This window comes from Phascolarctos cinereus, unplaced genomic scaffold, assembly GCF_003287225.1.
Source record: "Phascolarctos cinereus isolate Bilbo 61053 unplaced genomic scaffold, phaCin_HiC Scaffold_9;HRSCAF=440, whole genome shotgun sequence".
NCBI classification, from domain to species: Eukaryota; Metazoa; Chordata; class Mammalia; order Diprotodontia; family Phascolarctidae; genus Phascolarctos; species Phascolarctos cinereus.
In genome coordinates, this window is record NW_027556402.1 from 53,086,265 (window position 1) to 53,098,652 (window position 12,388).

The window sequence follows — 12,388 nt, forward strand, 5'->3', positions numbered from 1 at the left end:
TCTTAAAGAGGGGAAAAATTTCAAAAGATTAGGAAATACCAAATTGTTTTATTACTCAAAAAAGCCAACAGTGAAGACATTCGTAACTCCTGACTCCTATGCCTATTTTATCTATAAAAATAGTGATGAGAATTATATAAAATATTTATAAGAAATGTCCACACATGTGTCAAGAGTAATCTTGATGGAAATGAATGAAAAGCTTTCCAGCTGATTCCCCTGTACAGTTCACATCTTCACTGTCACATAAGTAACTGAGAAGTAGAATAAAAAATCCAGTTGTGTGTATTTGCTGATTACTTTTTAAAAAGGCATTTTTAATGTAGATAAAATTAGGCCTTGAACTTTAGCTCAACTTTGACATCTGTCTTCACATACATGCTAAGACCTATAAGATTCCCCGATAAAAGCAGAGAATATAGAGAACTTTTTTCAACATCTCCAAGTAAGGCATAAAAAATATCTCCAAGTAAGGCATAAAAAAAGGGAAAACATGCTTGCTAGAGATGTTTATCACTGTCCCGGACAGCCCAGGAAGCTGACCTAGACAAAGTCCAAATAGAAGACGTATTCAATATTGATGGTAAGGTCTGCCAGACAGATGTTCTTGTTCATGAATAATGTTACATTAATTACATAAGCCTCAAAGTGCTACAGGACCTCCTCAATGAGATCCACAGGTACTTAAAAGGAGATTAATCTAGCAATCCAAAGAGGAAAAAAAGAAGTACACAAAGAATACATGTTATCCATGTAATAACATGCAGTTGGATGTCCATCAGTTCATACATGTTGGACAAGCATTACAGATAGACAATGAGTTTGGCCCCAAATCAACATCATTATTGTCACCCACTGTCTAGTTCCAGGTAATAGAGGCAAGATGGACTAGAACGCTCCCTGGGATGGCATTCTGGAGTAAGGAGTGGTCATAGGCCCAAGAGGAACAAATTCAGAAGCAGACAGCAGCTGTGTGGCTCAAGGCCCAGGAAGAGAGTGAGTTTCCAGTTCCCACTTCAAGTCCAGACCGAAACTTAAAAGAAAATAATCATGCCAGGAAGCTTCCAAAGAACCATCAGAGCTTCCCAGCTGGCAAACAGTGGCTAAGTCCAGCAGTGTGTACTCTTGCTTAGACACAAACCCAGATCAGGAACTTGCACACCTCAAACCAGAGGAAAAACAATCAGACTTTGCCCTGCATCAGACCATGCTGTGAGCACTGAAAGCTTGCAGGTCCCCAACCTATCCCTGAGCTCACGAACAACACAGCGCTCAACACTTCTTTTAAAGCAGCACAGACCCAGCCAAGATCTTCCCTCCAGAAGGGCACAGAGCCTGGCCCCTAATATCAAGTCTAAAGTCAAGATGTAGGCCAGAAGAATGAGCAAACAAAAAAGAATCTCACCATTAAAAAGCTATTATGGTGACAGGGACAGTTAGGACATAAACTCCAAAGAAGAAAATTACTAAAATGGCTATGAGTAAAGCTTCAAAAGAAAACACAGCTTGGACAAAAATTCTGCTGCGATTTCTAGAAGAGGTGAAACAGACTTGAAAAATGTTTTTTATAAAAGAAATGAGAAGGCTGGGGGGGAAATGGAAAGGAAGTAAGAGCTATGGAAGAAAAAACTGGAAAGGGAATTAACCACTTGGCAAAAGAGGTACCAAACCTGGCCTGAACAACAAGCTCAGAAAATTAGAATGGACCAAAGAGAAGCCAATGATTCCATGAGACAACAAGAAATATTAAAATAAAGCAAAAAGCCTGAAAAAACATAGAAGAAAATGTAAGGAATCACATCACAAAAACAAATGACCTATAAAACAGATTGTGGAGAAAACTCGCACGAACATTACAGCCAAAATCCAGGGCTTTCAGGTCAAAGGAAAAAATAACGCAAGCAATCAGAAAGAAATTATTTGAGTGCCAAGGAGCCACAGTCAGGATCACACTAAAAATAGCAGCCACGACCATTCAGGAGTGGAGAGCTTGGAATATTATATTCCAGAAGACAAAGAATATAAACTTACAGACAAAAATAACAGCCAAAAATACTGAATATAATCCAGGGGTGGGGGGATAAGGCCCTTTAATGAAAAAGCAGTTTGGGAAAAGAACAGCAACTTAAAGAATGTGAAGGATTATCACGCAGAAGAGGGCTTAAGCTTTGGCCCAGAGGACAGAATTAGGATCAATGAATGTAAGTTGCATAGAGACAGATGTAGTCTTGATGTAAGGGAAGACTTCCTAACAATTAGAGCTTTCCCAGAATATGAAGCAATAGTTTTCTGATCACTAAAGGGCTTATAAAAAATCAGAGAGGATTCTTATTCAAGTACAACTTGTACAGATGATTTCTGAGGTCTCATTCAACTCTGAGATTTTGTGAAATTTACCAAATGCAAAATGTAGAGTTCTTCAACCTTTACATATTAAATAGATATGGTTTTCCTATGGAGTGTCAGAACGTCTATTGTCTGGAATGTGTCGAATGGACAGCCGAGGGCAGACACTGCAGGTGGACAATGAACTGGGTCCAAAATTAAATAGGAATATGACTGCGGACTAGATTTACATTTGGGAAACTGTATAGGTCTTTCAGTGACCTCAAGTTTCTTTCTGAAACAAAATACAAACTTTTTAAAACCAATGTTCTTTTGTTGATAGTACAATGCTATGAGTTATGTAATACCACAACTTTTGAGGAATCCAAATTTCAAGCCACTCAAATGTATTCATTTTTATCACATTCTTATGAGATATTCATTGTGAGCAAAGATAGGTTATAATGTATTTAGAACAGTGAACTATGTATATGAAAAAGTATAAAAATATTATCAAATTGACAGATGACTGGAAATGGAGGTCATGTAGCAAAAGTAAGAAGTAACACATGGTTGATCCACCTACTGCACTGATACCATGGCAGGTATCAGGTTTAAGAGACCAAGAGGTAGGGTACCAGTTATATTGGGTGAATCTTCTCTATATGATTTAAGGAGGTCACAGACAAGAGTTGCCTAACATGATAAATGGCTGGACTGCAATCTGCACCCTCAGAAGGAATATTCTCATCAATGAGAGATCACAGTTCCATTGAAGCACGATTTTTTTCCTTCATCTTCTAAAAAGCATAAAAGTAAAGCAATACATATCTGGAAATTGTGTAAGGTTCATTGATCAATATTGTAAATCCAGGAAATGATGATTCTTACCTGTAAGGTAGAATTGGCTTGGAAATCTTTCTAATGCTCCCAACTCTGATAAATTTTTCAAATCCAAGACTGAGTAGCCTGTATAAGAATAAGATTCTGTTCATTTTGGAACTGGACTATAAAATAAATATCTCCCCCCAAAATTAAAATAAACACCTCCCAAGAAATTACTCTATGTAATCTAAATCAACATTACATTTAAGTTACCTGTAATTAAAAGTACTGATGAGTATGAGATCTGGACCCCAAAAAGGAAAGGACTTTCCCACATGGCCAAATTTCTGGTGGTCCCCTGAGGCTATAATCCCATCAACTGGCATCTCATTGTGGCTATGCCCAATCTCCCAATTCTCTGTTACCTTAACCTAGCCTAGCCCTCCACTGTCTACCTTCCCACCCTTAATCCTAGCTAGACTCCATTCTCCCTTGGCCATGTACTCCAGGTCCCTGGCATTCTATTACCTCATGGTCCCCGTCACTCCTAGATGTCTCCCACAGTCTCGTCTCCATTAAGGTGCTCAGATTCTTATAATCTAGTCAATAGCTCAGTAATGTTCAGATTCCTTAAGAGTATGGCCAATATGACAGGTGTTCTAATAAACCTTGTCTTTGGCTGAAAGAAGGCTTGAGTCGAATTCTTACAGGCAAGACCAGCGTGTTGTGATTTTGGGGTCTCAGCATCCCTAAACCCCTAAACCTCAACAGCACCATTAGTAAAATCAGATGTAAGAAGTTATAAACACAAAATACTTTAAGGATGATACTGGCTTTTAAAAATTAATTTAAAAATGTATAATGTCAAAATACACATGTCACAATATTCTAACATTAGTTTACAACAAATAAACTAATCTTTCTGGCCACACTATAATTAGTTCTAGTCAAACTTTCAATTTTGTTACTGAAATACAGCTGGTTAAATAATGCACAATGACATTCAAACACTGATTTGTGATTAACAAAGTGATTAATCTTTATTACAACCCACTGTGACAAGTGTGGTATTACTGTTGCCATTTTTCAAAGGAGAAAGCCAATGCTGAGAAAGTGGCTTGCCCATCTTCATACAGCTATTAAGTATCTGAGGCAAGATATGAACCCAGATAAGATGATAAGTACAGTGGCCTATCTGCTACAAAACATTTTAATCCAACACATTTGGCAGTTGTGAAATACTGTATTGTTCTTTTCATTTTTAATAGGATCCTACCTACTCAGAAATATGACCCATGTGCAAAATACATCTTTAATCTTTCTTATCCTTTTCTGGATCCTTCTAATTTAAAATTATAATAGAACAATGACATACTCTAGATATTTCACTATCATCTGTTCATGGAGACAGGCAAATGATTAATCTATTATCTATACAGCTAACCACTAAAATAAAAAGTTTATACCTACCCAAGAAGCACTCTGTCCACAGCAACATTGGTGGAAGAAGAAATCAGAATTTTCCATGGCCTTGCCTCTACACCTGTAGGAGCGGGACTCTTTTCAAAGAGTTGCACAAGGAATAAGATCACCACTGCCAGTAAGTAACTCTTCCCTGCTCCAAAAACACCTAGTCGTTTTGGAAAGTAAAGAGACAGGGAGAGATAAAGAGGCAGTATTTTAAATAAATGAATTCCAGAAACATGAAAAGGAATTTGGTCCAAGTTATCTTCTATAGAGAATATTGCTACTTTGATTAGATGCCTTCCCCACCTTCATTTTCACAGCATTCAGCTCTGCCTCACAACAGTTTATTCACTTTGGTTCAGGGTAAATCCTATAGAGATTAGCTTAGTGTGGAAAAAGCTCCCTATACAACCTGCAGTTACAGTCCTTGAAACTAGAAAGAAGCATAATATGTATTACTAAAATGTCTTGGTTATGGTAACATGAAAAGTTGTTAGCCTTAACCTTCCTTTGCAGCGGTGCAAGATAGACTTTGCTAATTTTAGATAGTGACATTAGACCTTGGGTTACTCTCCTTATTTTCAAGTGGTGAGGCCACACAAGGCAATTAATAAACCAAATCTTTTGATTATTATTTAAGGCAGCTAAGTGGTACACTAGACCTAGAATCAGGAAGATCTCTGATCAAATCTACCTTCAGACACTTACTAGCTCTGTGATCATGGGCAAGCCACTTAACCTTTGTTTGCCTCAGTTTCATCAACTGTAAAATGGGGATAATAATAGCTTCTACCCCACAGGGTTATTGTGAAGCTAAAATGAGATAACTGTAAAGCACTTAGCACATAGGAGGGGCTACGTAAATGCTTCTTTCCTTCCCTTCCCCCTTTTCTAAGGTGAGGGAGAAGAGAGGAGAGGGAAGCAGTATAGCAATAAATTTTCAACAGGTTAAAAAATGGGTTGTGAAATATAGTGATGAGAGAGAAATATGAAAAGAGAAACACTAAAATAGACATTGAAAATTAAAAGCTATACATCAGACATTTTTTCATGAATAAATTGATGTTTTCTTCTGTCTTCTGACAACTCACTTGCCCTGCACAGTCTTCCTATGGCCAAAGACTCCAATAGGGAAATTTACTCAAGAGGGATGATGGGACACTCTTCAGACATAATCACAAGAAGGAAAGAAAATGGGCATACCATAAAAAAAAAATTGAAGAGAATAAGATCAAAAGCTTTTCACGACTTCAGTTAGAGGGAGAATTCTTAACTAAACAAGACAGAAAGGAAATCACAAAAGCTAAAACAGACAGTTTTGACTACGTAAAATTAAAACTTTTGAATGAATTAAGCCAATGAAGACAGAATCAGAATTCATTAATCAATCAAAAAATCTTTACTAAATGCCTACTACGTACCTGACACTGGGGGTACGTGGGCAAAAAATATTTCTTAAACTCAAGTACCTTGTGTTTTATTGGGGGAGATAACACATCCATGTATAAATACATGTAAAACAGATTGGCAATAAATACAAGATTGGAGGGTGGAGGGAATGTATACTAGTAGCCAGGGGCTCCAGAAGGGCTTCGTGCAGTATTGCAATGAGTCCTGAGGAAAGGGAATCTAACAGACAGAGAGGTGAGGAGAAAATGACTCCCAGACATACAGCTGGTACAAAGGCATGATGATGCATACTGGAAGGTCATGTATGGGGAAAAGCAAGAAGTCTATTTGGCTGGACTGTAGAGTAAGAGAAAGAGTGTGATGTGTAATAAATAGGACAAGAGAGGCAGGATGGAGTCACAATGGAGGATTTTAAATGCCAGACAAAGGTGTTTCTGTTTGGTCCCAGAAGCAATAGGGAGCCACTAGAATTTATTAAGAAGGGGAGTGATGTAGTCATACCTACATTTTAGGGAAAAAAAGAGAAAATGGTAGAGAAAAATAATTGCATCAAATATCACCAATGAAGCCTGATATCCAAAACATTCAGAGAATTAACACAAATATATAAAGCAAAAGCCATTCCCCAACAGATACATGGTCAGAAATATAGATAATAATCTTCAAAAGTAGTTTTATAAGTTATAAATGACCAAAAGAAAACATCCTTGGGAATGGATCACAGTTGAACTATATTATTGAATGGCAGATTTAAAATTAGTTGACAGATTTAACCTCAACAGCATTGACTAATATGCCAGTATCAACTGGAGGAGGATCTCTAGCCCTCTACAGTTCAGCTCTTGGCCATATATTATTCAACAATTTTACCAATAACCTGAATGAAGGTGTAGATAGCACGTATTTTCTGAAGACACAAAACTTAGTGAAATCACTAGTATGTTGTATGATAAAATCAAAGTTTAAAATAGAGCTTAATAAGTACAGACCAGATATAACATGGTAAAACCTCACAAGAATAAAGATGAAATTCTGCACTTAGGTTCCAAAATGCAACTGTACAATGTAGCACAGGTGAGCTTTAGCTTAATAGCAGCTCATGTGAAAAAGACTTAATGGCTTTTGCTACCTGAAAGATCAACCTACATCAGTAGAGTGAAATGGCAACCAAAACACCAATGCAACCTTAGATTGCACTGACAGAAGTTCAGTGTCCAAAACAAAAGACCCACCACCATTCTTTGTACAGGTCACATTTGGAGTACTACATACAGTTCTGAGTGACAAGTTCTGGGAGAGACATTGGTTAACAGGAAGGCAGCCAGCAGACGTAAATGAGGATAAGGAAAAGAGAAACTATGTCCTAACACAATCCATGGAAGAAACAGGAATGTCTGTCCATGCACAGCAGCAGAACAGAACAACTGATTGTTTCTTCTCACTCCTTACCATGTATGATTGTGATAGGAATGGTATGCTGCTCTGGTAGGTCACTGACATTTTCTTGTGATGCCATCATCTGTGCTATCTGAATAAGAGCTGTGGCCTGATCCATGTTTAATTTATATATCTGAATCATCTCATTAGCTAGTTGCAGTGCTCCTTCTGGGCTGAGTGGTTCACAGTTCTTGTTAGTACTCCTGTTGAGGGCTGGTGGAATAAACTTTCTTTTACTGATTCTGTTATTGCTGTGTTCAGTTTGGTAAGACCTAGGAAAAACCCAGCAAATAAAATTAGGTGAATTAGGAGTTTATGTTAGTAACTTAGAGAAATTACTGACAAGGAATTAGGTAAACTCTATAATACATATATTGGGATACACACACACACACACGCACACACACATATACATATATACACATACATATACACCCACACATATATACACTACCTTTAAAATGACTATATAAAGCTTTGCTTTTTCTAAGACACTAAAATCCATCAGTATTCTCAAGTTTAAGTAAAAATAAGTTTCAGCCTCTTTAGCTCAAGTTACATTCCAAAGTGAATGAGTTACATAAGAACTTTCTTTGACTTCACTGTGGTAATCAAAATGGACCTCTTCTAGATCATGTACCGACACTACACCTTATTAGATAGATTTAATAATTTGTTAATTTTTTATTAGGTAAGAATATTTGAATTCCCAATGCATAACAAGAGTATTGGTATTAAAAATTCACATAAAATCTGATGAAACAATGTAGAAGGACTGCAGATATATTGTTCTCTATGATCTTATTGGGGACTGAGAATTATTTAACAGCAACATTATTTTTTATGACTGCAGTTTATATGTTTATATATAGTTCTTGTGTCCTGTTCAAAGCCTTCACTTTCTTTCCATTATATGCCTTTTGCATAGTAGGTGCTTATGAATGTTTGCTGAATTGAATTTAAAATAATTATCACATCTTTGGATATTTTAAAGCATACATATTGTGTAATACTTCTTAGAAAAGACCTGTGAGAAAAGTTTGAAGTAGAAAATATTTATTTTCATATTCTTTTAATATATTTGTCCAAATATTATTCTCCAAATAAAAAAAAAATAAGACCCGGTACTTGGGAAAATCATAATGAGATATAAAATCTGTTAATAATAAAGCAATTATGAGCTAAGACATATGATTCATATTATAAATACATCCATGATACTCAATTTAAAAGTAAATAATTCACGGTAAGTATAAAAGGAAAGTAGTGAGGCATGGATACACAATAAATGAAATTAATATGAATGATATTTGGAAACTAATGCTTGATTTAGACAGATAATATCACTATTATGTTTAATGGTCCAATAGAAAAGTAAATTGATTTATGATGGCCTTTTTTAAACAGTATAATTATATTCTTTGAATGACACTTTGAATTTCATTTGCAATATTTATGGACTATGTTGATGGTTCTTTCACATTATTCTACATATCTTTTGTGAATATTACTGAATCAATGATGATTAATTACATACGTTGTTAACAGGTGCTGTAATATAGGTAGAGTGGTTGGATTGAAGTACTCTTGCAAGTTTCTCAATGTTGTCAGTTCTGTACTAGCATTACAAATCAGTAAAGCATGAACCACAGCTAGAGAAAGATCACAAAAATGAACATTTATTATAAAGGAAACTATTCACAAAAATCTCTATAATAAATATTATGTAAAACTAAAACTTAATCTTTATGACTCTACTTCATTCCATTAAAAAATATATCCTTTGAGTAAACAGTAACAGGCCAAATGTGGGCCCTTAGGTACCATGGGGATTCAACTGGAACAAGAAAAAACTTTCTCCTACACAGGTGCTGTGCTTGCACTGTATTTCCATCTTTTAAAACAAAGGAAACTAGCAAAAATAAAATTGAAAAAACTGTAGACTAAATATCGTACAGCATTACTTACTGTCAGATGGCCAATTTGAAGGGAAATAGCCTTTCAGAGGCAAGAGCTCCACCTCATTGTATGATGATGGTCCAAAAAAGGCACTACAAGCAATGAAAGTATCCAGCTCAAAGTCTAGGGTTTTTGAAATTACCCAGAGATCATCTGCAAAAATATAAGCAGGGCTTTAATGGAATCTTCCCCCACTAAAGGCAAGAGGCCTGTTCTCAGTGTTCATTAAAGTTGAATTTCTCAAGTTTTTCTTACTGTTAACAGATCTGGAAAGAGAAAATCAGGGGAGAGAGTCAGAGACCCTTCCGAGACTAAGCCCCGAGGTGGGCACAGGGTAGACTCTCTTGGTGCTGCTCCAGGTTGCTGGTAAGTAGGATCTGGTGCTGGGAGGCAGGATGGCTACTGTCTGTGAGGTCTCCATCACTACCCCATGCCCAGGGGGATCTTTTTCTAGAACTACCCCAGGGAAATAGGAGAGTTGGATGGTTTTATGATTATCTTTGGGAAGCCTCAACAAACATGTATTAAGTACACACCAAGTGCAAGGTATTATGGTAGGTAGTAGGGGGACAAAGACAATACAAAGGGGGCCCTGTCCTCAATGTCTGGGACCCAGGTAAAGAACTTGGATTCAGGAGATCTTCAGGCACAGGGTGTCTTAGTTCAATTTTAGTGGGACCTTCTGCTTTATCAAATCCAATTACAAGCATTTAACAGAGATAATCTATACTATCAAAGTTATGTATGTGATATCTATCCATCTAGTTATACATGTGATACGTATATGTTAATGAGACACCATATAAAATGGGAGAATTTCCCCAGAGATGATTAGAACAACTTACCTTTGCCATAGGAAGAAGAACTTTCTCTCCTACTCAGTTTAAGATAAAGTTTGCTTTTAGATTCATTGTGAAATTCGGGATTTACATGAGCAAATCTCTTTGATTTGCCATACTGTTTATTCTGAAAATCAAATCCTTTCCTGCAAAATGAAAGAAAGATATGCCTACGGTCTAAGCAATCAAGGTGACAAAGCTGGGTTTGAAATAGTAGAGTATGAGTAAATCAGAAAGTCTTAACACAGCATCGAGAGAGTCACAGAGCAGTAAAAGTATTGGAATAGGAGCGAAGATGCCTTGGTTCTAGTCTCAGTGCTGCCATTAATTGATGTAGAATCTTAGTCAAAACTTAAATTCTCTGAATCTCAATTTCTTTATCTGTAAAATCGGGGAAATAGACATGTCCAAGCTAGCTCACAGACTGCTACAATAATGGATGTGAAGTGATATGAAAAGTATAAAGGCACAATGTTCTATGCAAACCCTAAGTATTAATACTACTACATTATAAATTCATCTCATTTGATGAAAAAAATGTATTTCTAAAATGTTGCATGTAAATTTCATTGTATTTCAAATGTAACAGAAGAACAAGCTATTTAAAGGAATCCTACTGTGAATTATTTTGTAAAGTTTCTCTTCCCCAATTGATTTTTATGTAAATTTTTTGTACAAGTATGCTAATATTACACATGATGGTACAATCATATGTATAAATAGAAAATATGTATATCTAGTCAAGAAGCACAAACTACAAAATTAAAGCCTTGCATTTTCTCACCTACTAGACAATGAAGAATCGCACTCAGGTGATCACCTGAACTATGATCTCCCTTTGTATTATAAAGAAAGCACTTGCTCACAGACAGTGACAAGGAAACAGTCTCCCTCCCACTGGCTCTCATATTGTTATGGTCTGCTGGTAGAGGCCAAAAGAACTTTTGATCTGCTGCAGGTCTGGCTCAATTAAAGTGAAAATTGGATTCAGACCAATCTGTTAGGGTCACAGGTCTATTCACTTGTCAGAATCTTTAAGATATCTAACGCACCTCACCAGAAGCTGACACTCCTCATAGAGGGGTATATTTTGACATCTTAAATATATTCCAGTACTCTTTATATCATGTAAAACTGTGCTGGGTACAGATTCTGCCTGTGCCAAATTAACTGGGGTTACTTCTTCAAGCCACTTGAAAAATTTACATTGGTTGGCTTTTGGTGCATCACAAGTATAAAAGAGACGACCCTAGGAAGAAAAAAAAAGCAGTTAAAATTTAATTAAAATAAAGATTAAAAATGGTGCTTTTCTACTATGGTGTATTATTGCAAACACGACAGAAGAATGAAATAATTTTTCCTTGGAAACTGCCATTAATTAAATTCAAATCAAGAACTTTAATAGCTAATTATCAATACTGAGTATTGCACTCAAACAAAAACATTAGTAGTACATTAATAAAAGAACTAGGAATGAAATAGATGCCTAGCAATTGGGGGAAAGACTAAATAAATGGTGGCACACGAATACAGTGGAATATTCCTGTGCAGGAAATGACAAACATGATGAACACAAAGAATCACACGAAAACATACATGAACTGATAGAAAATATAATAAGCAGACAGGAAAACAAATACATACAATTACTACAAGAATGCAAATGGAAATAAACACAAAAAATATATAAATTAATGTTGTGAAATTATAAAGAGCAAACTTAGCCTTAAGAGAAGATATATGAGAAGACACCTTCTGTTCCTGTGCAGAAGCCCACATCTGAAACACTGGATATATAGATTTTCAATATATTGATCAATTTTCCTGAGTTTTTTTAATTAAAAAAAATTCTGTTCTAGTTGGATAACTCTGATAGGAGGAAGGAGGAGGGATACAGAGCGAAACATAGGCTATATAAAAAATATCAATAAAAGCTACTTTTAAAACAGTATATTAATATAGTATACCATGGCCCAGTCTTTATTCAAGTGGTAATTTTCAACAAGCATTTTTAACTTTTTAAAAATTATTATTCTCTCTTATATCATACATTTAACAAACATCAACTAATATGAGAACAAACAACTAAAATGAGGGTTATGCATAAAACTAAGTGTCTATTATGT

General features: G+C 35.9%; 1 protein-coding gene across 3 annotated transcripts in view; it reads right to left on the reverse strand.

The window, feature by feature from the left end:
- Positions 1-12,388, reverse strand: part of ZGRF1 (zinc finger GRF-type containing 1) — a 75,254-nt gene that overhangs the window by 13,392 nt on the left and 49,474 nt on the right. For all 3 annotated transcript variants that reach the window (XM_078148905.1, XM_021001360.2, XM_078148906.1), the window contains 7 exons: positions 11,315-11,511; positions 10,269-10,408; positions 9,433-9,576; positions 9,002-9,116; positions 7,477-7,736; positions 4,621-4,780; positions 3,217-3,294 (listed from right to left, as the gene is read on the reverse strand). In XM_078148905.1, coding sequence (XP_078005031.1) covers positions 3,217-3,294; positions 4,621-4,780; positions 7,477-7,736; positions 9,002-9,116; positions 9,433-9,576; positions 10,269-10,408; positions 11,315-11,511 — 1,094 coding nt within the window. The remainder of the gene's footprint in view (positions 1-3,216; positions 3,295-4,620; positions 4,781-7,476; positions 7,737-9,001; positions 9,117-9,432; positions 9,577-10,268; positions 10,409-11,314; positions 11,512-12,388) is intronic.